Source organism: Panthera leo, chromosome A2, assembly GCF_018350215.1.
Source record: "Panthera leo isolate Ple1 chromosome A2, P.leo_Ple1_pat1.1, whole genome shotgun sequence".
Taxonomy (NCBI): Eukaryota; Metazoa; Chordata; class Mammalia; order Carnivora; family Felidae; genus Panthera; species Panthera leo.
This window is the reverse complement of record NC_056680.1, coordinates 6,769,856-6,797,597: the sequence shown is the minus strand read 5'-3', so window position 1 is coordinate 6,797,597 and position 27,742 is coordinate 6,769,856. Positions and strand designations below refer to the sequence as shown.

The window sequence follows — 27,742 nt, the reverse complement described above, 5'->3', positions numbered from 1 at the left end:
AATAAACGTTAAAATAAAAAAAAAAGAAAGAAAAAAATGAATAGGCTTAAATCAGTCTGCGCAGTGTTTAGCTAATGAGACCCTCATAGTGACATTTCCTATTGTGATTTTTTTTTCTGTCATAAACAACAGCATCTGGCATGTTTCACTCCTAGGATGGGTTGGGGCAAGTTGAGGAAAAAGAAAAGTAAGAAGACATCCTTAGTGTGATAATTGCAAATTTCAGGAATGGGTTTACGTGCTGAAACTCCCTTGGAGAATCTTGATCATATTACAGGGGAAAGGGGAGAATATCAATATATCAATGTTTATTTGGCATGGACATAAAGCAATTAAAATAAATTAAATATTACAAGAAATTGGATCTGTGAATCAATATAAGAAATGAAAACCAACAAGAGATAAAATTATTCATATAAAATACCATAAATATATACACACATATCATATACATATACACACATACAACATGAAAGCATGCTTGGGGGACACCATTACACTGGTGTTTCCTCTGTGAGGAGGAAATAAGGGGTACAAGAAAAGAATGCCTTCTGCATTTACATTATTTTGTTAATTAAAAAAATAGACATGAGATGATATAGTAGAATGCCAACATGTGTTAATTCTGGAAATGTGTTAATGGTAGCATATTAAATGTATTGTTATAATATCTATGCCATTCTTGTAATTTAAAATATGTGGTATTTTTATGAAAAGGAATGCGCAGATAAAGGAGATAGCCTGCTCTGCCTGAGTCTACACTTCTTTCTTCTAGGTCTTCACAGCCAGGCTACAAATATAACACCAAGGTTCTTCTGTATAATGTACGGGAGTTAAAATGAAGCTGATATCTCTCCCTTCCGCCACCAAAGGATACAAGTAAGTGTCAGAGAATTTCATAATAGTCATCATGTTTGTGAAGGGGAGGATTTAAGCTCATGAGCAAAATGGTTCCTGCCATTAAATAGACGGAATAGAAAACTAGAAGAATAAGAGCCTCATTAGCATTGTTGAGGAGGTACGAAATAACATGTCAAGATGATGATATTCAAGCAGGAGTCCCATTGGGGATTTAGTACTGGTCATCTTAGGCATGGACTCTCCGGATGGCTATGCAGGGTTACAACTCTAGTAAACACCTTCCCTCATGTCCAAAGCATTGTCTAAGGGACTCTCTGTTACCTGGCTGACATCATTGCTGGATGACACTTGACATCTTCTCTGGATTTGAATGATGGAAACAGAAGGTCTGCTCTGATAAGGGCAGAGCGATCGAGTGAAGCCCCACATTTCTAGGCAAGTGGGATCATTTCTGGGAGGTGCCTCACGTGTTGTTTCCTGACTGGGCAGGGCTGTTGAGTGAGGTGGTCATAGACAGACTATTTGCAGTCTCTGCATCCCTGAGGGTTCAATATCCAAAGCTCCTCATTAGATAAACACTTTTATTGTTATTTGGATCCCAGGACAGCGTAGATCCTTAAAGACTAAAACTGTAGAAGAATAGAATTCAGGATAGTTGATCCCTGACCCCGTGAGGTCACACACACACACACACACACACACACACACGCCATGTAGTTCTCTCCATCTGTTCATACTCACCCCCATTTCACATACTTTGCATATGTGGACACACCATCCTTCTCTAATTGGATTCCTGTCTTTAAATTTTTTTATGTTTATTTTATATGAAAGAGAGAGCACAAGCGGGGTAGGGGCAGAGAGAAAGATGGAGACAGAATCTGAAGTAGGATCCAAGCTCTGAGCTGTCAGCACAGAGCATGATGCCGGGCTCAAACTCAGGAGCCATGAGATGATGACCTGAGCTGAAGTCGGATGCTCAACCAACTGAGCCACCCAGGCGCCCTTGGATTCCTGTCTTTAGATATAAGCAAGGACATCTCTATCTAATTAGTGATATCAGGAAACCAGATTCTAACTCTAAGTGTGAAAATATGTTTATATATGTGGGTATAAAAATATATATTTATAAATACAGATAAGCTACATAAAAATGCAAACAGTGATGATTTTTTCCAAGAGTCATTGAATGTTTCTTGAACATTAATTTTCATTCTGTATGTTTCATATGGCAGATTTGAGTCTATAATCTGTAAACAATTCTGACTGTGATCAATATAGACAAGACTTTAGAATTTCATAAACAACATTTTCAATTTCATCATGATGGTTTCAGTGTATATTTTTTTCACATCAGTGGATCATGGGTTGAAATTATGACACTTTTTAAAAAATAGAGTTATGGGAAATTACAATGTCATGGAGAAGGCAATAGTATGCTGGTTCATCCATATTCTCCATGAAATGAGTGTGATTTCAGCCATAATTTAATAGGTAAAGATGCTGCTTCATGTTAATACTTAATTATAAACTTTCCATTATTTAATGAATTTAATATATTCATGCACTTATCAATTTATTTTTATCACATGTTAACTTTTCTATATAACTTCATTTTTAAATCAATAGAGTTCTTGCTCTAGTATTTGAAACCAACATGAGACAATGTGGCATTTGAATGTCATCCCTTGGGGCACCTGCATGGCTCAGTTGGTTGAACATCTGACTCTTGATTTCAGCTCAGGTCAGGATCTCATGGTTCATGAGTTCAAGCTATGCCTGGGGTTCCCCACTGACGTGCAAAGACTGCTTGGGATTCTCTCTCTTTCCCTTTCACTCTGCCCTCCCCCCCCGTTTGCACATGTGCGCGCTCTCTCTCTCTCTCTTTCTCTGTCTCTCTCTCTCAAAATAAATGGGTGAACTTAAAATAAGTAATTTCTTTAAAAAAATAAGAGAAGAGATAACATGTTGGCAAAGGTGTGGAGAAAAGGGAATGCTTGTGCACTGTTGGTGGGATGCAAATTGCTACAGCTACAATGGAAAACAGTATGGAGGTTCCTCAAAAAATTAAAAATAAAGCTACTATATGATCCAGCAATTCCACTTCTTGGTATAGATCCAAAGGAATTAAGATCAGGATCTTGTAGTGATATCTGCTCTAGCATGTTCACTGCAGCATTATTCACAATGGCCAAGTTATGAAAACAACCTAAGTGTCAGCAGATGAATGGGTAAAGAAAACATAGTATATATACAGCAAAATATTATTCAGCCATGAAAAAGTAGGAAATCCTGTCTTTTGTGACAACTTGGATGAACCTTGAGGACATTATGCTGAATAAAATGAGTCAAACAGAGAAAGACAAATACTGTATGATGTTATATGTGGAAAATCTAAAAGAGTTAAACTCACAGAAACAGCCACCAGGGGCTGGAAAGTGGGGAAAATAGAGCGTTGGTCAAAGGATATAAAACTTCAGTTATAAAATTAGCAGATTCTGGGGATCTAGTATAGATCATGATAATTATAGCTAATAGCAGTATGTTATATACTTAAATATTGATAAGAGAATAAAATCTTAAATATTCTCACCACTAGAGAAATGGTAATTAAGTGCCAGGATGGAGGTTTTACCCATGCAATGGTATAAAATCTGCACATTGTATACCTTAATTTTACACAATGTTATATATAATTATATCTCAGTAAAGCTGGGAGAAAATGACCAAATACTGGAAATTAAATACTGACTGCATAAATCCAATTTCTGTCACCATGGTTACATTGCCTCCTCTTTTTTTCTGGGTCATTTCCATTTCTGTTTATCTTATAAGGACACATGTGATTCTATTTAGGGCTACCCAGAAAATAAGGGAATAAGCTAATATACAAAGACTCCAAATAAGTACAATTCACTCTTTTATCACAAAATGTTAATACGTTAGAGGACTAAGACATGGACAAATTCTTTTGAGGACCACCATACAACCTGTTGCCGTTGTGGTTCTAGTTGACTCTTCTAGTTGACTCTGTGGAAAATTCTATAATCATCTGACTCAAGAAAGGACAGTCAAACTTCTTTCTCTGAGAATCATGCCCAAATATGACATCTCCACCTGGTGCCACTACCTCATGACCCTGAGGAGAACCAATCCTAGGTCAATAGAACCCATGGAGGACTGAATGAATCTCTACTACCCTGTTCCTGTACATTCCCTGCCTCTAAGTGCCTGTAATGAAAGATAGCTCTCTATATTGTTGGTAATATTAGAGTTAGGGATTCTTTTTCTTATTGCAACTGAAGATTTCATCACTGATAAAGTTTGAATATCTCACAATCATCTCAAACCACTGAGATAATGTAATCACATAATTTTCATAGATAATACAATGAAATATGGTAGGTGATGAATTTCCTCACAAACATACAGTTTATAGTCAACAAATTAATTACTAAATAGGTATATAAAAGGTCAATTCCCCTACTGTATTATAGGTATAACTCCTAAGTGCAATTGCCATGGCCCTACACTGAAATCAGGTGGAAGCTAGTCTCTAGATATGACCACAGTCTTGCTTCAATAGTTTCCCTGTCCTATATACTTTCTTCAGTATTCTTTCTGACAGTGATCCAAAACAAAACAAAACAAAAAAATAAAACAGAACAAAAGAAACCAAACCCAAAAAACCATTATAACTAGAACCCTTGCCTCAGGCTCTGCTTCTGCATAAAACCCAAGCAAAGAAGCTGAATTTAGAGAATTGAAATCATGTGTCAAACATCATAAGACTAATCAAAAAAAGCAAAGTATGTTTCAACCCCAAGTTAAAATTAGCTTGAGCAATCTGTTGCCTGGCTAGCTTAGAAGAATTCGGTGATGGAAGAATCAAGAATTATGGCTCATCCAGGATTCCTATCCCTTTGCCTCCTTCTAGAAACCCAAGTCCAAAACATATGGCACAATCACAGCAAAGAAGGCATACCATTGATGAGTTTTCTCAAGGCTCCCTTCATGTCTCTGTTCCGCAGGCTGTAGATAAAGGGGTTCATCATTTGAGGAACCACAACATACATCACTGAAGCTACTGCAGTCTTCTTGGGAGAGTCAGTAACTACAGAACTAATGTACACTCCAACAACTGTTCCATAGAACAAAGAAACAACTGATAAGTGAGACCCACAGGTGGAAAAAGCTTTGAGCTTTCCCCCTGCTGATGGCACTCTCAAAACGGAGGAAACGATTTGAGTATAAGAGAAAATGATTCCGGAGAGAGGAATACCACCAAACAGGCTAGCTACAAAATATATCAGGATGTTATTGATGAGGGTATCAGAACATGCAAGTTTGATGACCTGAGCAAGTTCACAGAAGAAGTGAGGGATTTCCAAGTCCTTGCAGAAGGATAACCGTAGCACCATCAGACTATGGAGCAAGGCAACCACAGCGCTAAAGAACAGTGAGAGTAGAATCAGCAGAACACAGAGTTGGGGGCTCATGATAACGGTGTACCTCAAGGGGTGACAAATGGCCACATAGCGATCATAGGCCATTGCTGCAAGGAGAAAATTTTCAAAACCACCAAAAGCCAGGACAAATCCAACCTGGGTGAGACAGCCTCTATACGTGATGCTCTGATTCTGTGCCTGGATGTTCACCAACATCTTTGGGATCGTGGTTGTGCTTAAACAGATGTCAGTAAAGGACAGGTTGGAGAGGAAGAAGTACATGGGGGTGTGGAGGTGTGAGTCAGAGATGGCGGCCAGGATGATGAGCAGATTTCCCAGGATAGTGACCAGGTACATAGACAAGAACAGACAGAATAGGAAGGGCTGCAGTTCTGGATCATCTGTCAATCCCAGGAGAAGAATTTCTGGAACACCTGTGTGATTTCTGGGTTCCATTTTGAAGAATCTAATGGAAATGGAAAAGATGGGTTAAAAATAAAATAAAGTGAATAGTCCCTGGATGAGCAACAGTAGCATCATCTGGGAAATAGTTAGAAATGCAAATTCTTGGTATCACTCCAGATACACTGCTGATAAACTCTGAAGTAAGGACCAGCAATCCAAGTCTTAACAAACCCTCCAGATAAATTTGATATACATTGAAGTTGGAGAGCCAATGCTTAAACAAAAAGAAATCTTTATGTATATGGTGAACCCAAGAGAATATTCAAATCGTTCCCTCTGCTAATTTCTCCCTTCATCATCATCTCTTACTTTGCTCCACTCAAAGTTTTGCTTTGATTTTTATTGATCACCAACTCTTTTTCATACATTGTGCCTAGTGCTAAGACTGAAACAAAGAATAAACTATGGCACTTCCTTCAGAAATATTCCTCATCTCAAACATACAGAAAGACGAGAATAAAGTTATCCAATCTCTGTTAAGAGTTTGGTGTCCAAACCTTGGAATGCCTCAGAATCAACTGAAGGGTTTGTCAAATTACAGATGAGTTACATCGTACCATCACTCCATTTATCTATAGGAAAACTTAGGTGAGGTGAAGTACACAGTGCCTGGAAAAGATAAGATGTTAAGTGGTTTGACAGCTCAGCTGACTGTCTAGACCAATTATTGGTAATGCCCCTGGATAATACAGAATTAGCATTCCTAAACCAACACCCAGATTTCATAAAACTTCCTTTAAAATCTTAATGTAGTCATCTTGAACAATGCCCCAAATCTTTTCCCTTGTCTACAGCACATGTCCACCCCTACTCATGAAGTATGGTATAGTAGGTGCACGACATCCATCCCAGTATCTGCTCTGTACCTCAGCAAAGATTAGAAAATGTTGCCTATATGGGTGTCTGGGTGGCTCAGTCGGTTAAGCGTCTGACTTCAGCTCAGGTCATGATCTCGTGGTCCGTGAGTTTGAGCCCTGCGTTGGGCTCTGTGCTGATAGCTCAGAGCCTGGAGCTTGCTTCAGATTCTGTGTCCCTCTCTCTTTCTGCCCCTACTCCTGCTCACACTCTGTCTCTGTCTTTCTGTCTCTCTCAAAAATAAATAAACATTAAAAAAATTAAAAAAAGAAAGAAAATGTTGCCTGTAAACTTGAAGCTGATAATCCCCATAAAAACACTACTCACCTGCACTAGCAATTAATTCTAGGAGAAGCTGGGCAAATATCAGTGCATTCTCTACCTTATCCTAAGGAGACTTTTTCCCTAGGTGATGGGGGCAGGCATATCATTAAAAAACAAACAAACAAACAACAGCTAAATGAGAGAAAAAGCATAGGCTTCTAAAAAATGGGTGAAAATAGGGGCACCTGGGTGGCTCAGTTGGTTAGGCATCCGACTTCGGCTCAGGTCATCTCGCAGTTTGTGGGTTCGAACCACGCGTTGGGCTCTGTACTGACAGCTCAAAGCCTGGAGCTTGCTTCGGATTCTGTGTCTCCCTCTCTCTCTCTGCTCCTCCCCCACTCATACTCTCTCTCTCTCTCTCTCTCAAAAATAAATAAAGCTTAAAAAATTAAAAACAAATAGGTGAAAATAGCAACAATTATTGGTCCTTGGAAGACAGAGAATTATAAGCTAAGACAGACTTATATGGTACTTACAAGATAATTGGGCATCCTTAACAAAATTGCTTCTGTGAAGCAGTGGTCAAGATGGAAGTAGCCATGACAACCTTTATCATTTGGTGCATTACTTAGACTTAAACACTGAATTTAATTCCGATCAGTACTTGATTGGGGGTAGGGAGAATTGTTCACCTGTATGAAAAGTCTAGTGTCCTCATTTGTATGATGGGAACGATCACAAAACCTCATAGGGAAGTTGCAGTGATGGAAATGAATAGAAACACATCTGACACAGTACTCAGTGTATGGGACCCTCATGCTAATATTTCCTATTGTGCTTGTGTGTTTTTTCCTTCCACGAACAACGGCACCTTGTATATTTCAGTCCTCACAAGGAAGCAGTGGGGTGGGGCCAGTTGGGGAAAGACAACAGAAAGGAAGAACCCTAGCATCATAACTGCAAATTTCAGGGAAAAGATTATGAGCTGGGAACATTTATTGTGTAGAAGAACAATGAAGGAATCATCAACCATATCAATATTTATTTCAGATGAACATATGATGAAATATATAGCAATTAAAATAACATGATAAAATGTATTAGATATACAAATTAGTATAAATAATGAAAACTTATAAGAGAAATATTTTCAAGTGACAAAGTATACATCATTAGAAAAATTTTAATTTATTTTGTACTGTCGTAAGGAATAATCCATAATAAACATAAACTTAATGGTTTTTGTTTTTATTATGGATTATTCAAATGAAAAAAAGACCCACAGAGATAAATGAAGGATGGTACCCACCAATCAACAGTATAAAATTCATACACATCACCATCTTCAATCTAAGTGTTTTTATTGCAATAAATATTATAATATTATAAATATGTGAAGCCCCCACATCATGTATTTGAACAATCTTGATTCTTTTCTTTCCCCAGGGGAGTCACTACATGAACTTCATATACATTATTCTCTGGCATTTTTTTACTATAATTTGTATTATTGTTAATATGGTAACATAAACAACTACATTATTTTCAATTTTGAAAGTTTATATAAACAAAACCATATAGTACATGTCATTTACATTTGGCATTCTTATGTAATTTATCTTCTTTATTATTAAAATATTTAACCTCACTTTATTAATTTTAATTGCCAGAGAGTAATCCACTGTATTGTTATGTTATGATTTATTTCTCCATTCCCTAACTGATAGGTAATATGGTTAATGCCTTTTATCCTGTATATGTTTATGAAGACATGTACAATATAAAGTCATGTCCATCACATTCAAGATGATGTTGTCTCTGAGACGGGAGTAACAAGAACTGAGAATACAAAAGAAATGGCTTCTGTAAGCATATTATGTCGTTAAAAAGACATGAACTTTGTATAGCAAAATGTCAACATTTGTTGATTCTGGAGTGCATTGGAGGGTGTTTTAAAATGTATTGTACTATCTCTGTTGTTCTTCTTTAAAATAATTGGTAATTTTATAAAGTAAAAGAGGTATATTAAGAAAGCAGCCAGCTAGACCTCCCTGTCTCCACTTTCTCCCCACCGTCCTCAAGCAAGCTACGGGGATAATAAGACTCTTCTGTGGAATGGTGTATCGAGAACCAGGAATGCAAATAAAAGGAAAAGCTGACCAAAACCCTTCCTCATGACTACCACAAAAATTCAAGTAAATTCCAGAAAGTTTCATAACAGTCATCTTGTTTGAGAAGGGACAGATTTCTGCTCAGGAGAATAATGGATGCTGCCATTTTCTAGGGAGATTAGGAGACCAGCAGACTGAGAACAGGGTGAGTATCACTGCAAACATAGATGAGAACTTGTCAGCAAGAAGACTGGAGTGCCATCGGACACTAACACTCGGTTCCCATCATTTCATGCATGCACACCCCTCATTGCTTCCCCTGGATGAATCTGTAGTAAAATACCTGCCCTCCTTACAGAAGCACTAACTAAGGGACTTTAAGTTACCTGGCTGGCATCAGTGTGGAACGATATCTGACATATCACCTGAATATTGAAGACCAGAAGATCTGTCTTCTGGAAAGGCAGAGAGACCAAGTGAGGCAATGGGCTTGTGGTCAAGAAAGATCATTAGTGGATGGAGCCTCAGGTGTGCTTCTTCTTGACTAGGCTAGGGCTGTTGAATGATGTTGTCACAGACTGACTCCACAGTCTCTCTATATCCCTGGGGAATCAATATCCAAAGCTCCTCATTAGACAAATATTTTTAGTATCATTATTCTCACCAGGCTGTGCAAATCCTTAAAGACCAACACAGGAGAGGAAAGTAATTCATGATGTCTAATCCCTGATCACGTGGGGCCAGGTACACACCATGCTGTTCTCTCCACCTGCTCAATGTTCACCTCCATTTCACATACATTCATGTGTAGACACACGTCCTTCTCTAACTGGACTCCAATCTTGAGGTTTTAGAAATAGGCAAAGGCATCTCTATCTCATTAGTGACATCAGAAAGACAGATTCTAAGTGTGAAAACATAGTTTTATATGTGGGTATAAAATATATATTTATAAATACAGCTAAGCCATGTAAAAATGCAAACGAGCAGTGATGATTTTGTCTAAGAGTCATGGAATGTTTCCTGAGCATTCATTTTCATTCTGTATATTTCATACTGCACATTTTGACCTGTATTCTCTAACAATTCTGACTATGATCAATATAGACAAAACCTGAGAATTTCATAAACACCATTTCCAATTTCATCACTATGGTTTCAGTGTACATTTTCCTTCACATTCATGGATCATGAGTTGAAACTATGACATTTATTTTTTTTTTCACTCTGCTACTCTTTTAAAAAGTTTTGCGGGGGGCGGGGGCGCCTGGGTGGCTCAGTCAGTTGAGCGTCTGACTTCGGCTCAGGTCATGATCTCATGGTCTGTGGGTTCGAGCCTCGCGTCGGGCTCTGTGCTGAGGCTCAGAGCCTGTGCTCAGAGCCTGGAGCCTGTTTTGGATTCTGTGTCTCCCTCTTTCTCTGACCCTCCCCCATTCATGCTCTGTCTCTCTCTGTCTCAAAAATAAATAAACATTAAAAAAATTTTTTTAAAAGTTTTGGGGGCAGCTGGGTGGCTCAGTTAGTTAGGCATCTGACTTCAGCTCAGGTCATGATCTCACAGTTCATGAGTTCGAGCCCCATGTCGGGCTCTCTGCTGTCAGCACAGAGCCTGCTTCAGATCCTCTGTCCCCCTCTTTCTCTGCCCCTCCCCAAATTTAGTTCTCTCTAAATAAATAAATAAATAAATAAATAAATAAATAAATAAATAAACAAACATTTAAATGAATAAGTAAATAAATCATTAAAAAAGTTTTTATTGGGGCACCTGTACGGTTCAGTTGGTTAAGTGTCCTACTCTTGACTTTGGCTCAGGTAATGACCTCACAGTTTGTGAGATTGAGCCCTGCATGGGGTTCTGTGCTGACAGTGCAGATCCTGTTTGGGATTCTCTTTCTCCCTTTCTCTTTGCCCCCACCCCACTCACATTCTCTCTCTCTCTCTCTCTTTCTCAAAATAAATAAACATTTTTGGGGGCACCTGGTGTCTCAGTCGGTTAAGCGTCGACTTTGGCTCAGGTCATGATCTCACGGTTCGTGGGTTCGAGCCCTGCGTCACGCTCTGTGCTGACAGCTCAGAGCCTGGAGCCTGCTTCCAATTCTGTGTCTCCCTCTCTCTCTGCCTGTCCCCTGCTCATGCTCTGTCTCTCTCAAAAATGAATAAATGTTTTAAAATTTTTAAAAAATTTTTTTTAAGTTTTTATTTAGGAGAGGAGTTAAGATGGCAGAGAACTAGGGGAACCCTGGGCTTCTCTAGTCTCAAACACAGCTGTATTGAGTAGATCATTTGGGGCACCCAGAAAATTGATCTGCAGACTGGCAGAAGGATCTCCACAGCTGGAGGGAGACAGTGTAACAGGTGCAAGGTGAGTGGATGTGAATTGGGGGAGAGAAAAATGGCAGTGCTAGGAAGGGGACAGAGTCCTTTTCTTGGAGAGACAAAATGGAAAGAAAGAGAGAAGGGTTAAGAGAGTATGGCATCAGGGTCGCACCAGAGGAAAACCTCTCTGGACCACGGACTGGGGGGAGAGAGAAGTACTGAGTGTTGAGGGGTTTGTTTGTTTTTTGTTTTGGCAAATAGTGTTTCGAGTTCAAACACTGTTTTGGAAGTGCTCAACTTTATCATGAGGAGAGCTGTGGCACGCCCTCCTGGGGAGGAGAGAGCTGGTCCCAGAGTGCATAATGTAGGGATCTCTGGGGCACACTGAGAGAGAACATTCCCCTTCCTTTTGGAAGAGGGTATGTTGCCTCCCCAAGGACAAAAGACCCTGCAGGTGCCAACAAAAGGGTTTTCATCAGCAGGGGACAGAGGCACACCCAGAGAAAATATAACCTTTGCTGCTTTTAGCCGTGCTACACCATAGATTCCGCACACTGTGCAGGCATGGGACTGTTTTTCAGGAATAAAGGACTTCAGACACAGCATGGAGATGCTCTACTCCAGAGGAGGGGGTGGGTCTGGGTGGTGTCAGGTCCTTTAAGACTTCAAGTTTTGGGTGGTTCAGTTGGTTGAGCGTCTGACTTCAGCTCACGTTATGATCTCACGGTTCGTGGGTTCGAGCCCCGTGTCAGGTTCTGTGCTGACAGCTCAGAGCCTGGAGCCTGCTTCAGATTCTGTGTGTGTCTCTCTCTCCATCCCTCTCCCCCTCATGCTTTGTCTCTTTCTCTCAAAAATAAATAAACATTAAAAGAAAAAAAGACTTCAAGTTTTGAATCCCAGCTGCGCACCTAAGAAAAAGCTCATCAAGGGACGCCTGGGTGGCTCAGTCAGTTGAGCATCTGACTTCAGCTCGGGTCATGATCTTGTGGTCCATAAGTTCAAGCCCCACGTCAGGCTCTGTGCTGATTGCTCAGAGCCTGGAGCCTGCTTTGGATTCTGTGTCCCCTCTCTCTCTTCTCCTCACCTGCTCGTGCTCTATCTCTCTGTCTCTCAGAAATAAATAAACATTAAAAAATTTTTTTAAAAAAGAAAAGAAAAAGCTCATCACAAGTGCCCTCTTTAATGCCCATCACCTATTTAACCCATCCCTCCCCCCAACTCCCTCCAGTAACCCTCAGTTTGTTCTCTGTAGTTAAGAGTCTGTTTCTTGGTTTGCCTCTCTCTCTTTTTTAGTCCCTTTGCTCATTTGTTTTGTTTCTTAAATTCCACATATGGGTGAGATCATATGGTATTTGTCTTTCTCTGACTGACTTTTCTCACTTAACATTATACTTTCCAGCTCCACCCATGTCATAGAAAATGGTGAGATTTCATCCTTTTTTTCTTTTATAATAGAGTTATTAGAAATCTCAAGGTCACTGGCAAAGCAATAATATGTTGTTTCATTCATACTCTAGGTAGAATGAGTGAGATTTTAGCCTTAATTTAATAGGTGAAAATGGTGCTCCTTGTTAATAATTACTTACTTTTCTTCAATTAGTGAATTTAACATGTCTAAAAGAAAATAAAGAAGTACAGAATTCTGTACCCTTAATGCAAAATTAATATTTTAAACACATTGCTCGGTCAAGTTTTGTTGAATTAATGCTATTTGACAGTAAGGATTTGACAAATTAACTGCCGCCCTTCAAATCCTTCCTGCAATCTGTAGCAGAATCCATTGCAAATGTTGCCAACATCACCAACCCACAGAGCTTCATGGCCCTCAGTCACCTCTGTGTCAACGCCGTTGACCAAAACTGATGAAGGTTCTTCCCAGAGCATCGTGTTGATCTCCAGAGCAGATGTTTATGTCGTGAGTCATGCCGTTGCAAGTGTCAGAAATGCTGTGGCTAATGTATTTTCTTCTTTTTTCTTTCTTTTTTTTTGAAAGGAGCAAGCTTTTTTATTGTTTTTTTTTTTTCCTGTAACCCATTTCATTTTATTTTTTCTAAACTTATTTATTGTTTAATTTACATCCAAGTTAGTTAGCATATGGTGCAACCATGATTTCCGGAGCAGATTCCTTAATGCCCCTTACCCAGTTAGACCACCCCCCCCCCCACAACTCCTGCAGCAACCCTCTGTTTCTTCTCTATATTTAAGAGTCTTTTATGTTTTGTCCCCCTCCCTGTTTTTATATTATTTTTGCTTCCTTTCCCTTATGTTTATCTGTGTTGTATCTTAAAGTCTTCATATGAGTGAAGTCATATGATATTTGTCTTTCTCTAACTGACTAATTTCACTTAGCATAATACACTCTAGTTCTATCCACGTAGTTGGAACTGGCAAGATATCATTCTTTTTGATTGCTGAGTACTACTCCATTGTGTGTGTGTGTGTGTGTGTGTGTGTGTGTGTGTGTACCACATCTTATTTATCCATTCATCCATCGATGGATATTTGGACTCTTTCCATTCTTTGGTTATTGTTGATAGTGCTGCTATAAACATTGGGGTGCATGTGCCCCTTTGAAACAACATACCTGTATCCCTTGGATAAATACCTAGTAATGCAATGGCTGGGTCGTGGGGTAGTTCTATTTTTAATTTTTTGAGGAGACCCCATACTATTTTCCAGAGTGGTTGCACCAGTTTGCATTCCCACCACCAGTGCAAAAGAAATCCTTTCTGTCCGCATCCTCGCCAGCATCTGTTGTTTCCTGAGTTGTTAATTTAGCCATTCTGACAGGTTTGAGGTGGTATCTCATTGTGGTTTTGATTTCTATTTCCCTGATGATGAGTCATGTTGAGTATTTTTTCATGTGTCGGTTGGCCATCTCGATGTCTTCTTTGGAGAAGTGTCTCTTCATGTCTTTTGCCTATTTCTTCACTGAATTATTCATTTTTTTAGGTGTTGAGTTTGAGAAGTTCTCTATAGATTTTGGATAATAACCCTTTATCTGATATGTCGTTTGCAAATATCTTCTCCCATTCCATCGGTTGCCTTTTAGTTTTGCTGATTGTTTCCTTCACTGTGCAGAAGTTTTTATTTTGATGAGGTCCTCATAGTTCATTTTTACTTTTGTTTCCCTTGCCTCTGGAGACGTGTTGAATAAGAAGTTGCTGCGGCCAAGGTCAAAGAGGTTTTTGCCTGCTTTCTCCTCTAGGATTTTGATGGCTTCCTGTCTTACATTTAGGTCTTTCATCCATTTTGAGTTTATTTTTGTGTATGGTGTAAGAAAGTGGTCCAGGTTCATTCTTCTGCATGTCGCTGTCCAGTTTTCCCAGCACTTTGCTGAAGAGACTGTCTTTATTCCATTGGATATTCTTTCCTGTTTTGTCAAAGATTAGTTGGCCATGCATTTGTGGGTCCATTTCTGGGTTCTTTATTTTATTCTCTTGACCACCTTTGCTGCACCCCAGAGGTTTTGGGCTGTGGTGTTAACATTTTCATTGGCCTCCACATATTTTTAAATTTGCTCTTTAATTTCTTGGTTAGCCCATTCATTTTTTAGTAGGATGTTCTTTAGTCTCCAAGCATATGTTATCTTTCCAAATTTTTTCTTTGGTTGATTTCAAGTTTCAGGGTTCATCCATATTGTATCATGTGCCAGAACCCCATTCCTTTTTATGATGTAGTAATAATCCATTATATGCACATACACTACTGGGCTGTCCTTGTGTGTTAACAGATGCTAAGTAGCATCCCTGACTTCTACTTGCCAGATGGCAGGAGCACTGTTCTCAATTGTGACAACCAAAACATTGCCAGATATCTGCTGGAGCACAAAATCATCCTGATTCAAAACCACTATCTTTGCTTCTTTCTACCTTAATTCACTAGGGAGATATACATTCAGGAATGACATTCATATTTAAATAATAGAAACATCATTACTGAGGCCTAGCTGACAATTTCAATATGGCACTCCACTGAGGTCATAATGTCTACCCAAGGCTGACACTCAGGTAACTCCTATTCCAGGTGTAGAATTCTTATCAACTGGGGCTCTCAGGGACCGGAGTTCCCCCTTGTAAATAGGCAAGAGTCACCCACGTACTGATCATGTTCCAGAGTTTACCATCAGAGGGTGCCCACCCTTACTCATCTCATTCCACATGCCTTCGTGCACCTGTAGTCACATAGTAGGTGTTGTCCCAGCACAGAATAGACAAACTCCTTCTGTGTATTTGTACACAATTCTCCACAGTAAAATCTGACTCATAATTGTGTGTCTAATGGGATACCATTTTCTTCTAAGGAAAAGAAAATTATACCTATATCTGTATCTATCTATATCCATTTCTCTCTCTCTCTCTCTCTCTCTCTCTCTCTCTCTCTCTCCCCCTCTATAGATAGATAGATAAGATCAAAGCCCTGGGCAAGAAGGATCAAATCGACTTCCCCTTTCTGAATGCCAATAAGAAACACCAAGTCAGTCAACCATAGTAAATTCCCATAAAACCAAAAATTTTGTTTGATTTTTTAATCTCATGAGAGGCAGAGTTCCCATCCTGCTCATGCTTTTTTGTCACTTTTTATTTTGAACTATTTTTCGACTCACATAAAAGTTGCAAAAACAGCACCAAGAGCATTTCAGTGTACATTTCCCAGAGCTCCCCTTGATGGTGACATAATCTTTCATAATCTTCGTAAATTACCCAAACAAGGAAACAGACCTTAGAGCAATACTATTAACTAGAACTATATGCCTTACTGGGATTTAACCTGAGTTCCCTTTTGGAAACACAGAAGAGACAAGGCTTAATGCATTCATGCTGAATCAGATCGGAAGCCTTTGTCTGATCAAAGTCTTAGTTCATTCAAAGAGGACATAGCCATAGTTGAAAGTATGAATAATCTATCCATTTCCAGGCTCCATGTGGGCCAGTCTGCATTCATCAAAAAGGAAATCACTCTAGGACACCCCTTTTTACATTAATCCACATGCATACATGCATGTCTTTTCTGTCTCAATTGCTCGAGGCTGCAGCTCTCAGGCCTGGCTGTACTTTCCAACCTCTCATAGTGCTTTTGAAAATTCCAGTGCATGAGACTCCTACTAGAGCAATTATGTTAAAAATCTCTAGAGGTCAGATTTTTAAAATTCTCCAAGGATCCCAAACCACAGCCCAAGTTGAGAATCTCTCTCACAGATTTTGCAATAAGACTCAAATCGACAGGATCACAGGCTAACCATAAGCTGTAGTGGGAGACAGCCTCCCCACTGAGTTTCACATCAAGGCTCATTTTAATTTGTGTGGCTCCAAGATCATCATGAACAGCTGGCCAAGAAAGAAAGAGGACAGAGAAAGACCACAACCAGAGGCCACTTGTGAGCTAATGTCAAGGAGAAAAATTTGACATCACATCATTTAAAAAATATCAGAAGACATTAAAAAAAATTCTCTACTGGTCTAGTCTTTAGGAGTGGTCATATTATAATCAGACCCAAAGGAAGAAAGTCAAACAGAAATGCCCAGCAAGGGAGTTGAACCTCCTCGTTTACAAATGTGATTACCAGATGGTAAATCTGAGAGCAGATTTCTGTAACACCCAGTTAGAATACATAGGACTGGAAACAGCATACTGCAGGCATGCAAAAAATGACTTAGTCCCTTGAAGTTAAGACTATGAACCAACTAAAATAACTTACTTATCAAGACTAATACTAGGCTCGTTAAGATTCACTTCCACTCTGTGTTGTGACCGTCATGCAAAACTACTGTGTTATAAACTGCCCTATCCTAACCAGTCCCTTGCCTTACAAGACCCTAACTTGAAATCACCCACCCAGCCTAAGACCCTACAAAGATCCTTCCTTGATTTACCCCTCTCGGACAGTATTGAGATCCTCTCAAGGTGGTGTTTTCCTTTGCTATGGTAAATCTAATAAGCTCAGCAGCTTGTTTTACAGCATTTTCAGGTGGTGTTTTGAAGAGTCAACCGTTGACAACAGCTTCAAGATTCATGGTTACATCACACTTTAAAAGTCCACATGGGGGAAGAATGATGTCAGCAAGATGCAGCATAAGGGTCACTGGTGATCATCTGTTCCCAGAAACATCCTTCAAAACGATGAAGCACACAGGAAAATACCTTCAGGAGATCTAAGATTCAGGTGAGGGATTACAGCACAGAAATAAGAGAAGATGCATTGAAGTAGATGGGGAAAATCAGTTTCACATTGCCTCAGCAACCCTCTCCCAAGACCAGGCAGCACAGATGGATAGAGACACCTTCCTGGGGTGCAGGGAGAGAGAAGTGAGCGCCCTCTTTCACCATGTACACCAGCACCAGGGTAACTCTCACGGATCCAGGCTCCTGGCCCACCTCAGTGCCAGTCCAGCCCCTGTGGACCTAGAATCTGAACCAGTTTCCATAAGCCGAGATTCCTGGAGCACCCCAGCACTCTGGCAGACCGAGGCTCTAGGCAGGTTCCCAGGCACTGAAGCTCCTGGCCAGACTAGTGCCAGGTCAGCTATTATAGACCCAGATTCCTGGCTCACTCCATGGCCAAGCTGAATCGTGTGACCCCAGGTCCCTGGCTTGCCCCAACACCAGGCCTGCCCCTGTGGACCTAGAATCCAGACCAGCTCCCATGGACCCAGGCTCCTGACACACTATGGCAATGGACTGACCTCTGTGGCCCCAGATTCCAGGTAGGTACCCACAGACTCAGCTTCCAACCTTGCCCCAGGACCAGATCAGCCCCAGACTCCCAACTGGCCCTAGCACCTGGCTGATCCCTGTGGCCTTAGGCTCCAGATTGGCTCCCATGGACTCAAACTCTGGTCTTCCCTGGTGCCAGGTTGGCCCCTGGACTTCCAGACCAGGTACCACAAACCCAAACACCAAAGCCACTTCAGTAGTCTCTGATGCCTGTTTGGTCTCCATGAACCCTGGATCCAAGCCCAGTCATATGGACTCAGGTCCTAAGTCCAAGTCTGTGAATCCAGGTTGGTCCCCATGTATCTAAGCACTGGACCCCTGTCCATCTGGCAACCCAGGTAAGACTGCCTGCTTGAGAACTCCAGTAGCAAGCATGTAAAAAAGCCAGTTTTATTGGTCAAAAATAGTGGAATGTTGGCAATTTCATATGACTCAGCCTAGTATTACGTTCTCTACTTTTGTCTATGGTTGGCTGATTTCCATAATTAAAGGTTTTTAAAAACTGGCACTTAATGTATCAATCAGTTCCGTGGGTGCTTATTGAGCGGACATATGACCTGAGATTTCTGGCTGTGACCTCCTAAAACTGAATTCCTAAATATGCAAAGATAGAGACTCCCACAGATGCCACCCTGGGACCAATATTCAGAGCAAGGGTCTGGCTGCAGAGCCATGCAGCCAGCCTCTCTCTTGGCGTGTGTCCATCAGGTGAGATTCCACTTGCCCCCTTAGCAGAACTGGAAGGCAGCCACGGTGTCTTTACAGACAGCTGCCCTCTTGGGGGTAAGTGGGGCTGGAGGTAGTCTTTGTTTCTTGGTGTGACATCACTGGGTGAATGTATGGAGGTATTTCTTGGTTCTTGAGCTGATGAGGAACACTGGCTTCAAAGAAGAGTGGTCACCTCCTCTAGGGGAAGCCCTTGACCTTGGAGAGATCCCCAAGGAGAGGTTGAAGAGCCATTGGTAAACCTACAACTTGCACCCAGTTGCCTCCTAAAGACCTGAAATAGTCAATACAGGCGTCCTACTTCCATATCCCAGCCCCCACAGGAAACTGAGGTATTCAGGGAACAGACGTGAAATGGGACAATTTGTCTAACAAGGAGCCTTGGGAATTGACTTCTCATTGGCCCAGAAATTGTAAATATTCCCTCTGTTCTTACAATTCATCCCCACCCTAGCTTGTCTTCTTTGAGCCAGGTGGATACCTACCTGTGCCTCTGTGAGGCATCCTCTTTGTCTCCGGGATCTGGTCCTCTTTGGGCAACAGAACCAGGATCTCCATTGACCATCACCAGGGAGGAAACTGAGCCAAGTTTGCCTCAGTGATAATGTCAAGAAGAGGAAAGATATCCCAGTAAGTGGGTTTGGAGGACAAGGAGAGAGAGCAAGAGAGAGAACCTTGATGAATGTTGGCAAAGTGAGTAGGTGGCAGCCTTTGTGTTTCCAGAAACACTGGGAGATTTTATGTGGCTGAGTTCACTCATTTCCCAGCCCAGAATTCAATAACCACACCTATCTACCTAGCTCAACCTCATGCAGCTGTGATGCCACCAATCTCTTTCCAAAACCAGTGATTTATAACACAGTTCCTAGTATCTGAACCTGATTTTCCAAGCCCACTTGAGCACCTTGAAGAACAGAGGCATTCCCTCTAAGACATTTGTATTATTCCCACCACTGAGTCCTTGAAGCCCTTGGATTTCTTGATGTTTTCAGGCTGAGAGGCCCTAGAAACAAGTCTGGGGATTCATCTAGGGTAGGATTTAGGCCTACTTGAGTAGAGCCTAACCAAGAAGATGAAGGGAGCACATGAGTCTCCCAGTTCCTGAGACTTAAAGCTTTCCCAAGAGCTTTGGACAGACAAGGAGGGACAGAGTAAGTGGGTGATAGCCTAGGTGTGCAGGACAGAAGAATGTGAGATGAGCACATTGATTCAGTTAGTAATTTAATCTATAGGGTACTCACTAGCTCCTTTTAGTGTTAAAAAAATACCTGAGTCTTTTAGCCAAATTATGATACCATGAGGTAGGATGTTGTCAGTGCCACAGAGTGGCATAGCCTCTGATCTGATGCCAAAACACAGAGTAAGAAACCACCTTTGACAAGGGGGCTCTGTAGCAGTGAAATCTGGTGGAGCATGGTCAGGGGGACAGGGAACTCCAGGAAGAAAGAATATAAAAGGACAGTGTGCCTCAGTGGAAAGGCTGTGAGCTTTGGACTCAGGAAGACATACAGCAGAGCGAGGCTCACCTTTAGGAGCTGTGGGAGCTACGCCTCCTTTCTCCTCTTTGGGCCTCAATGATCACACCTGTAGAAAGGGATCATAATCCCTTCCCCATGGTTTGTCACTAGGATGATATGTCATATATGTAAGCATCTATCCTAGTGCTTGGCACATATTATGAACTTATTAAATGATTTGAAATGTGAAGAAGCATGGAGACAGAAATAGCAGGGAAGGATGTGATTTTAATAAAGGGATTGACCTACTGTCCCCCAAATCTGCTGTAAAACATAATTTTAGGAGGGCAGTAGTAAATAAAGTGAGAAGTGTAGATTTGCATGGGTGTCTGAACCTTTGAAGAAATAAACACTTCTTCCAGACTTCATGGACTGACTTCAGTAAGAGAACAATTTCACTTGTGGGCGGGGGTATGCTGGAGCATGCGGTGACCCGGGGTCTAGCCGTGTGGGGTGCTAAGTGCAGGGGCTTGTGGTGGCTTGGACAGGGAGGTGGTGATGTCTTCTCAGCCCAGACTGCTGGGACCCACAGCGTTGACACCTGTGTGGTGGGTGGTCCTTGGTGAGTGCTGCAGGGAGGTCTACAGTGGCTGCAAGGGCTCTTGGGGTCCTCAGCAGTGCCTTCAGATCCTTCGGCTAGGGAACTCAGCAGGCAGCAGGGGTGGCTGGAGCCAGTGAGGTGCACGCACTTGGCTGTGGGGACCAGGGGCAGGTGCCTATATATGGCAGGGGCTGGTTGCAGACACACATGTAGTGGGGGGGGGGGGCAGGGTAGCAGCAAGGCTGAGGCCAGCTATGGACTCGCTGGCAGCTTGCGGAGGCCCTGGCTACTGGCGTGCTTTCCCATGGCTGCATACACGGAGGCCAATAATGGGTAGCAGGCCAAGAGCTTGTAGGTACACAGCTGGGGTGGCTAGTCCCAAGCACGCACATGGTTGTGAGGGTCAGCAGGAGAGTCTAGTCTGGCATCTTGCACTTGTGTGGCTGCAGAGGCCTGAGCTGACTGCAGGTGAGGTTCCTGGGCTCTTGCCCGGGCAGGGAGGGACCCAGGCAGCTGGCTTCCATGAATGGAAATCCCTGTGGGGTGAAAGCTGGTGAAATCTTCAGGTAGTCCTGGCAGCTGTGCTTATTTACCATTGATTCCTTCTTCGGGGGTAAACTCTGCTGAGTTTAATCTGCAGAGCAGATCACTGGGAATTGTAGTCACTTATACTGTGGGGCTGCTTTTCTTTCTTGTTTTCAGCTGTCTCTATACATTTCAGCTTTGTAGGGTTTGGGGAGGGTAAAACCGAAGTGAGTCCTTTACACGGTGCTCCAGAAGGCTGGAGAAGCTGGCTGCTCGCCTGACTCCTTCTTTACTGGTAAGGGGATCTCTCTGCAGCTGGGAATGTCCCTCTTGATGCTTACCACTGCTAACTTGGGGGATAGGATAGTGCAGGCAAACAGATGCTGTCTTTCTTCTTCTCTTCTGTGATTGATCTCCGGTTTTGTGTTCCACTGAGTTGCGAAAACTCCTTGAGTGGATTCTAGAGTTCTCCCAGAGCTTGTTTTTATTCAATAGCTGGCTAATTGTTGATCTTTGCAGAGGGGCAGAAAGGCTGGGTCTTCTGTGTTGCCATTTTGGTCCTTTGTGCTTCTTGGCTGATTTTAGTCAACCTGGGATGATTTAAAAATATCCTTTAGCTGTGGGGTGCCTGGGTGGCTCAGTCGGTTAAGTATTCGACTTCGACTCAGGTCATGATCTCACAGTTGTGGGTCTGGCATCAGGCTCTGTGCTGACAGCTCAGAGCCTGGAGCCTGCTTTGGATTCTGCGTTCTCTCTCTCTCTCTCTCTCTCTCTCTCTCTCTCTCTCTGCCCCTTCCCCGCTCATGCTCTGTCTCTCTCTCACGCAAAGACAAAAATAAATATCCTTTAGCTGTAATGACCATGACCACGAGCATAAAAGCTTTCAGTGAGATCTCTGAGTCTTTCTAGCAAATTGATGAACCGCAGGGGGCTTGGGGACCCCCTTGAAACTTGCAATTGGTGTCAGACATGGGAATGATCTTGTGGACTGTGTTCTCTTTAATTTTGTAGTGTGCCAACTCCCCACAGTCAGTGTCAGAGCGGAATTCACTAGAATGACCCACTCACTGAAAAACATTCATCCTTCCACTTTGACTCTTGGATGACCTCAGGGTCACCCTGTGTATGGAACCGAAGCTGTGCTGTAATCAGTTATTAGAGATAAAAGTTATCCATAGAATTTAAAAAAGATGGATCTAAATCCTGAGGATTGGCTCACTGAATGCATCAGGAAATATAAGCTAACAAGAAATTAGCCAGTTTCCAGGCAATCACTTAGTTACTATTACCTGTAATAGCTAAAATGTAGTTGAAGGACAATATTGGGGCAGATCCTGGCTCTGGTCCAAGTTTGAATATAGGACAAAGGAAAGTCTGCATACACAGCTGGTGAATCAGACGGATTTGGTGACTGAGGCTCCAGATGGCTGTTGATAGGACACTTACTCTGCACTGGGCTTTTCATACCCAGTGGCAGATAAAAATGCTCAAGATACTATGAAAGGGCTGAATCAGAAGACACTGTATCACTGTGGACCACTTAGTCACATCCGATCAAGGAGCACACTTTCATCCTCAGAGTAGTAGTTTGGTGGAGCATTGCAGTGAACATTTGAAACAGTGTTGTCTAGAACAGGAGAGATATAAAGTCATGATGTGTTGGCTTACGTACCTTTACAAGTGTGATACCACACTGAACCTGAGCGTGCCCAGGAATACCTTCACCAGATAAACCCCTGCACTTATCTAGGGGATCTGGGTCAGTAAGTTCGGGGCAGGATAGTGTTGTGGCTATGCATCTTCCTTACATCAACTTTATTTTTCCTGCTTGATGCAATGGTCCCAGGACTGGTGCTACTCTGTGCATGCTGGGTGTGAGGAGAATCCCTCATCAAGGAACTCTAACTCTACTTCTAAATCTTTATGTCAGAATTCCCAAGAGCCTGACAACTTAGATTTTTGCCTTCACCCCATCTAGGAAAATTGGGGTAGTCGAGACAGCCACTAGCTCTATACCCGTAAAACTTCATTCCATACAAGTGGGGGCAGACTGAGGGGGTAGCACTAGGTCGAATATTTCTGCCCACCATGTGGACCAGCAGACTCACAGAACAAAGGTGTGCAAGGTTGGGCGAAAGGAAGTGATAAATGGGAAAAAAGGAGGAACAGTTATTGAGGGTAGAGGGATACATAGACTAGGCAGTTAGGGAAACCCAATATTCTACTGGTGCCTTGACGCAGGCTCTGAGCAAAGGATGATATTGTTTCTTAGCTCAGTTATAGAAGATGCTGAGGCCACCACTCCTTTTGGAACCTGACCAAGTCAGATGGAAGGCTGCCAGTCTGAATGGCATTGCTCTGGATGACATTTTGGTCATATGATATGAGAACGGACTGGACTCATTGTTAGTGACTGAGTGCAACTCTGGTAATGTTCCCAGTGTCTTTGGTATTTTTCAGTTTGTATCTTCTAATATCCTGCAATATATTATAACATTAACACTGTTAGTAAGAATATAATACTGATATTGATGGCTTCACATATTGGGAAATTGAGTTAAAATCCCCCTCATTATGAATACTAATGGAAAATGGTCTGAGGAAGAGCCGATTTTAGTAATCATCAATTACTTTCTATGCTAAATAATTCACAAGCTTATCATAATGTATAAATAGAGGTAGATCAAGCGACAAAAGTACAACAATGGATGTAATGGCTTTATAGGGTGGATTAGTTATTTCTTCAAATTTATCCCTATCCATACTGATGGCAAGAAATGTTAGGCATATCATCATTTTGCTGTAAGACAGCCTTAGCCAAGGACAGCAGTGTCTGCCTGTGTGATAAAGAATTTATCCCTGCTCAAAAAATTTCTGGGATGTATTCTCTAAGCCCTTTGAATGTCATGCCTTGTAAGAGAGTCTTAGTTTGTCTGGAGATCTTGAGTCACATTTGTTGTGATTTGAGGTGGGGATTGGCCCTACCAGATAGTCTTAGGGAGGAAATGGCCACAATAGGTAGTAATAACACGATTTCAGGAGGGGATTTGGGTCACATGGTATCAGCCAATCTTCAGAGGACTGGAGCTTAGAGACTGATATGAGGGACGAGGACAGTCATTTGTTCCCACGTGATGGAGTCTCCGTAAAAATTCCAAACACTGAAGTTAAGGAGAGCTTCCCTGATTGGCAATATTCTGTGTGTATTAAAGACGATGCCGTCTTGACTCTGGTGATAGTTGACAACGGAGGCTCAATATTTGGTATTTTACTGGGCTCTGCCCTGTGTGCTGCTTTTATTGGTTGATTTTAATCTGCACCCTTTAGCTGTAACAAACTACTTTTTAATTGAAGGATAGTTGACATGCCATGGTACATTGATTTCAAGTGTACAACATAGTGATTCAACAATTCTATACATTATTCAGTGCTTACCACAATAATACAGTTACCATCTGTCACCATACAAAGTTATTAGAATACGATTGGCAGCTGTAATAAACTCTAACTGGGAGGATAATAATTGTAACCATGAATATAACAGCTGTGTGTCTTTCTAGTGAATTATGAAAATGTGGGTTGTTAGGGAGCCCCTAAACATGCAGTTAGTGTCAGAATGAGGGCAGTCTTGTGGAATGAGTTCCTTCCGACTTTATAATGGGCCAACTGTCACACTCTGATAGCATTTGGTGATTTCCATGGTGTAAGTAAGATCACAATGATCAATTTTAGACTACTGACATTTTAACAAAATTTATTAAAGTTTAAGTATCTACTCTTGTGAGACAATATAAATAAACTTCAAAACACCTTTCCTGTTCCAGGTGGTATGATGAAAATTTATTTATTTCTGATGTATCCATCATACCAAGTTAGAAGTTAACTTCATACCAAGTTAGAAGTTACATACTCTATGTTCTTTATTTTAGTGGTTTCATAAAATCTTTTATCATATGTGTTTGACAAAGAAGGTCCAAAATACTCGATATTTCTATTCTCCTGCAAAGCAATACAAGAACATTGTAATTTTTCATTCTAATTACCTCTATTGTATTCTCTGTTATTGTTGCTTAATATTTTAATTCACCTTGATTATGCACATTTTACAATTATTACTTTATAGACTCAGTGTTTTGTTTAAATTTTTCCTACACATATACCAATTTCTTAGTAAACCATTGCTTCTTGGACATCACTTACTCTGTGGATTCGATTTATTTTAGCCTGACACATATTCTTGAGTAATTCTTTCAGCAAAAACCCATGCGTGCTGTCCTCTCCCAATATGTATCTGAAGTGGCAATACCCCAGTCAAGGTCCTTTGTTTTTTTTTTGTTTTTTTTGTTTTTTTTTTTTTTAATATATGAAATTTACTGTCAAATTGGTTTCCATACAACACCCAGTGCTCATCCCAAAAGGTGCCCTCCTCAATACCCATCACCCACCCTGCCCTCCCTCCCACCCTGCCCTCCCTCCCACCCCCCATCAACCCTCAGTTTGTTCTCAGTTTTTAACAGTCTCTTATGCTTTGGCTCTCTCCCACTCTAACCTCTTTTTTTTTTTTTTTCCTTCCCCTCCCCCACGGGTTTCTGTTATGTTTCTCAGGATCCACATAAGAGTGAAACCATATGGTATCTGTCTTTCTCTGTATGGCTTATTTCACTTAGCATCACCCTCTCCAGTTCCATCCATGTTGCTACAAAAGGCCATATTTCATTTTTTCTCATTGCCACGTAGTATTCCATTGTGTATATAAACCACAATTTCTTTATCAGTCAAGGTCCTTTGAACTGAGTCTTCAAACCTGTTTTGTTGCAATGTATCAATTGTTCAAGGTGCAAAATATGTATAAGCTAGTATTGTAAATAACACAGATAAGCAATTGGTTATAAGCTCATCTAAACTTCTGGACTCATCTCCATGGCATTCATGTAACTTCCCCCTTTCAATACTTTCAGAGGAATGATACCCATGGAACCAAGGAACCAAACCAGTGCATTCGAATTCATCCTCCTGGGGCTTTCAGAAACTCCAGAGCAGGAGACCCTCCTCTTCGCTCTGTTCCTCTGCATGTATGTGGTCATGGCCATGGGAAACCTTTCAATCATCCTGGCAATCAGCTCAGACTCCCACCTCCACACCCCCATGTACTTCTTCTTAGCTAACCTGTCTTTGGTTGATTTTGGTCTGGCCACCAACACAGTCCCCAAGATGCTGGTGAACATCCAAATCAGGAGCAAGTCAATCTCCTATGCCTGCTGCCTGACCCAGATGTACTTTTTCCATTTCTTTGGCATCGTTGACAGTGTCCTGATTGCCGTGATGGCTTATGACAGGTTTGTGGCTATATGTCACCCCTTACACTATACCACCATCATGAGCCCACGCCTCTGTGGCCTGCTGGCCGGTAGCCCATGGGTGTTTTCCTACTTTATATCCCTCACTCATATTCTCCTGATGGCTCGTCTGGTTTTCTGTGGGAACAATGAGCTACCTCACTACTTCTGTGACCTCACTCCCCTTCTCAGGCTTTCTTGCACTGACACGTCTGTGAACAAGATCTTTGTGCTTATTGTGGCTGGGCTGGTGATAGCCACACCTTTTATCTGCATCCTGGCCTCCTATGCTCACATCATTGTGGCCATCATGAAAGTCCCTTCTGCAGGAGGCAGGAAGAAAGCCTTTTCCACCTGCAGCTCCCACCTCTCTGTGGTTGCTCTCCTTTATGGGACCACCATCGGGGTCTATCTGTGTCCCTCCTCTGTCCGCACAGCTGTGAAGGAGAAAGCCTCTGCTGTGATGTACACTACAGTCACCCCCATGCTGAACCCCTTTATCTATAGCTTGAGGAACAGAGATCTGAAGGGGGCCCTGAGGAAGCTTGTCAACAGAAAGATCACTTCATCTTCCTGACCACAAGGACACCTGGAAACTTCCAGGAAGTAGGATCTCAACATCTAGGGTCTTGGGCACAAGCATAGAATTGCACAGTTTGGGAAAACAGCCACTTTGGAGTTTGAGTTGTAGAAGTTTCGAAGGAAATCTCAAGATGGCCCTGTTACTATGTTCTCAATTACTGGGACAAGTAAGGATGTGTCAAGATCAGTCTAGCCCTACCAGATTGGATTTGTCCTGATTCAAAATCCAGTTAGCTTTCCACAAATATTTATTGAGTTCATATTCTGAACTTGATATAGGTGCTAGCCAGGGAGTGGTGAGGAGACACAAGATTCCTATAGTGTGGAGTTTATAGCTGCATGTAGGAGATGACACTGGACACTAACTATAATAGAACGAAATATGCACACGAGGGCAAGGATAGGGCAGAGTAGGAAAACCCAACAGAGTCTGGAAGGGGGGATCAGGGAAGGTTTCCTAAAAGAGATGATCCTTCACCTC

The 27,742-nt window shown here is 41.7% G+C and overlaps 2 protein-coding genes across 2 annotated transcripts; one reads left to right on the top strand and one right to left on the bottom strand.

The window, feature by feature from the left end:
- Positions 1-4,826: 4,826 nt before the first annotated feature.
- Positions 4,827-5,765, bottom strand: LOC122213908 (olfactory receptor 7G2-like). Its single transcript, XM_042928309.1, has one exon. The coding sequence runs from the start codon at positions 5,763-5,765 to the stop codon at positions 4,827-4,829; it is 939 nt and encodes a 312-aa protein (XP_042784243.1).
- Positions 5,766-26,290: 20,525 nt separating this feature from the next.
- On the top strand, positions 26,291-27,256 carry LOC122213916 (olfactory receptor 24-like). Its single transcript, XM_042928320.1, has one exon. The coding sequence runs from the start codon at positions 26,306-26,308 to the stop codon at positions 27,254-27,256; it is 951 nt and encodes a 316-aa protein (XP_042784254.1). The 5' UTR covers positions 26,291-26,305.
- The last annotated feature ends 486 nt before the right edge of the window (positions 27,257-27,742 follow it).

Excerpts from the sequence above, each read along its gene's own strand:
- LOC122213908 (XM_042928309.1), bottom strand. The coding sequence starts at position 5,765 with ATGGAACCCAGAAATCACACAGGTGTTCCAGAAATTCTTCTCCTGGGA.
- LOC122213916 (XM_042928320.1), top strand. The coding sequence starts at position 26,306 with ATGATACCCATGGAACCAAGGAACCAAACCAGTGCATTCGAATTCATC.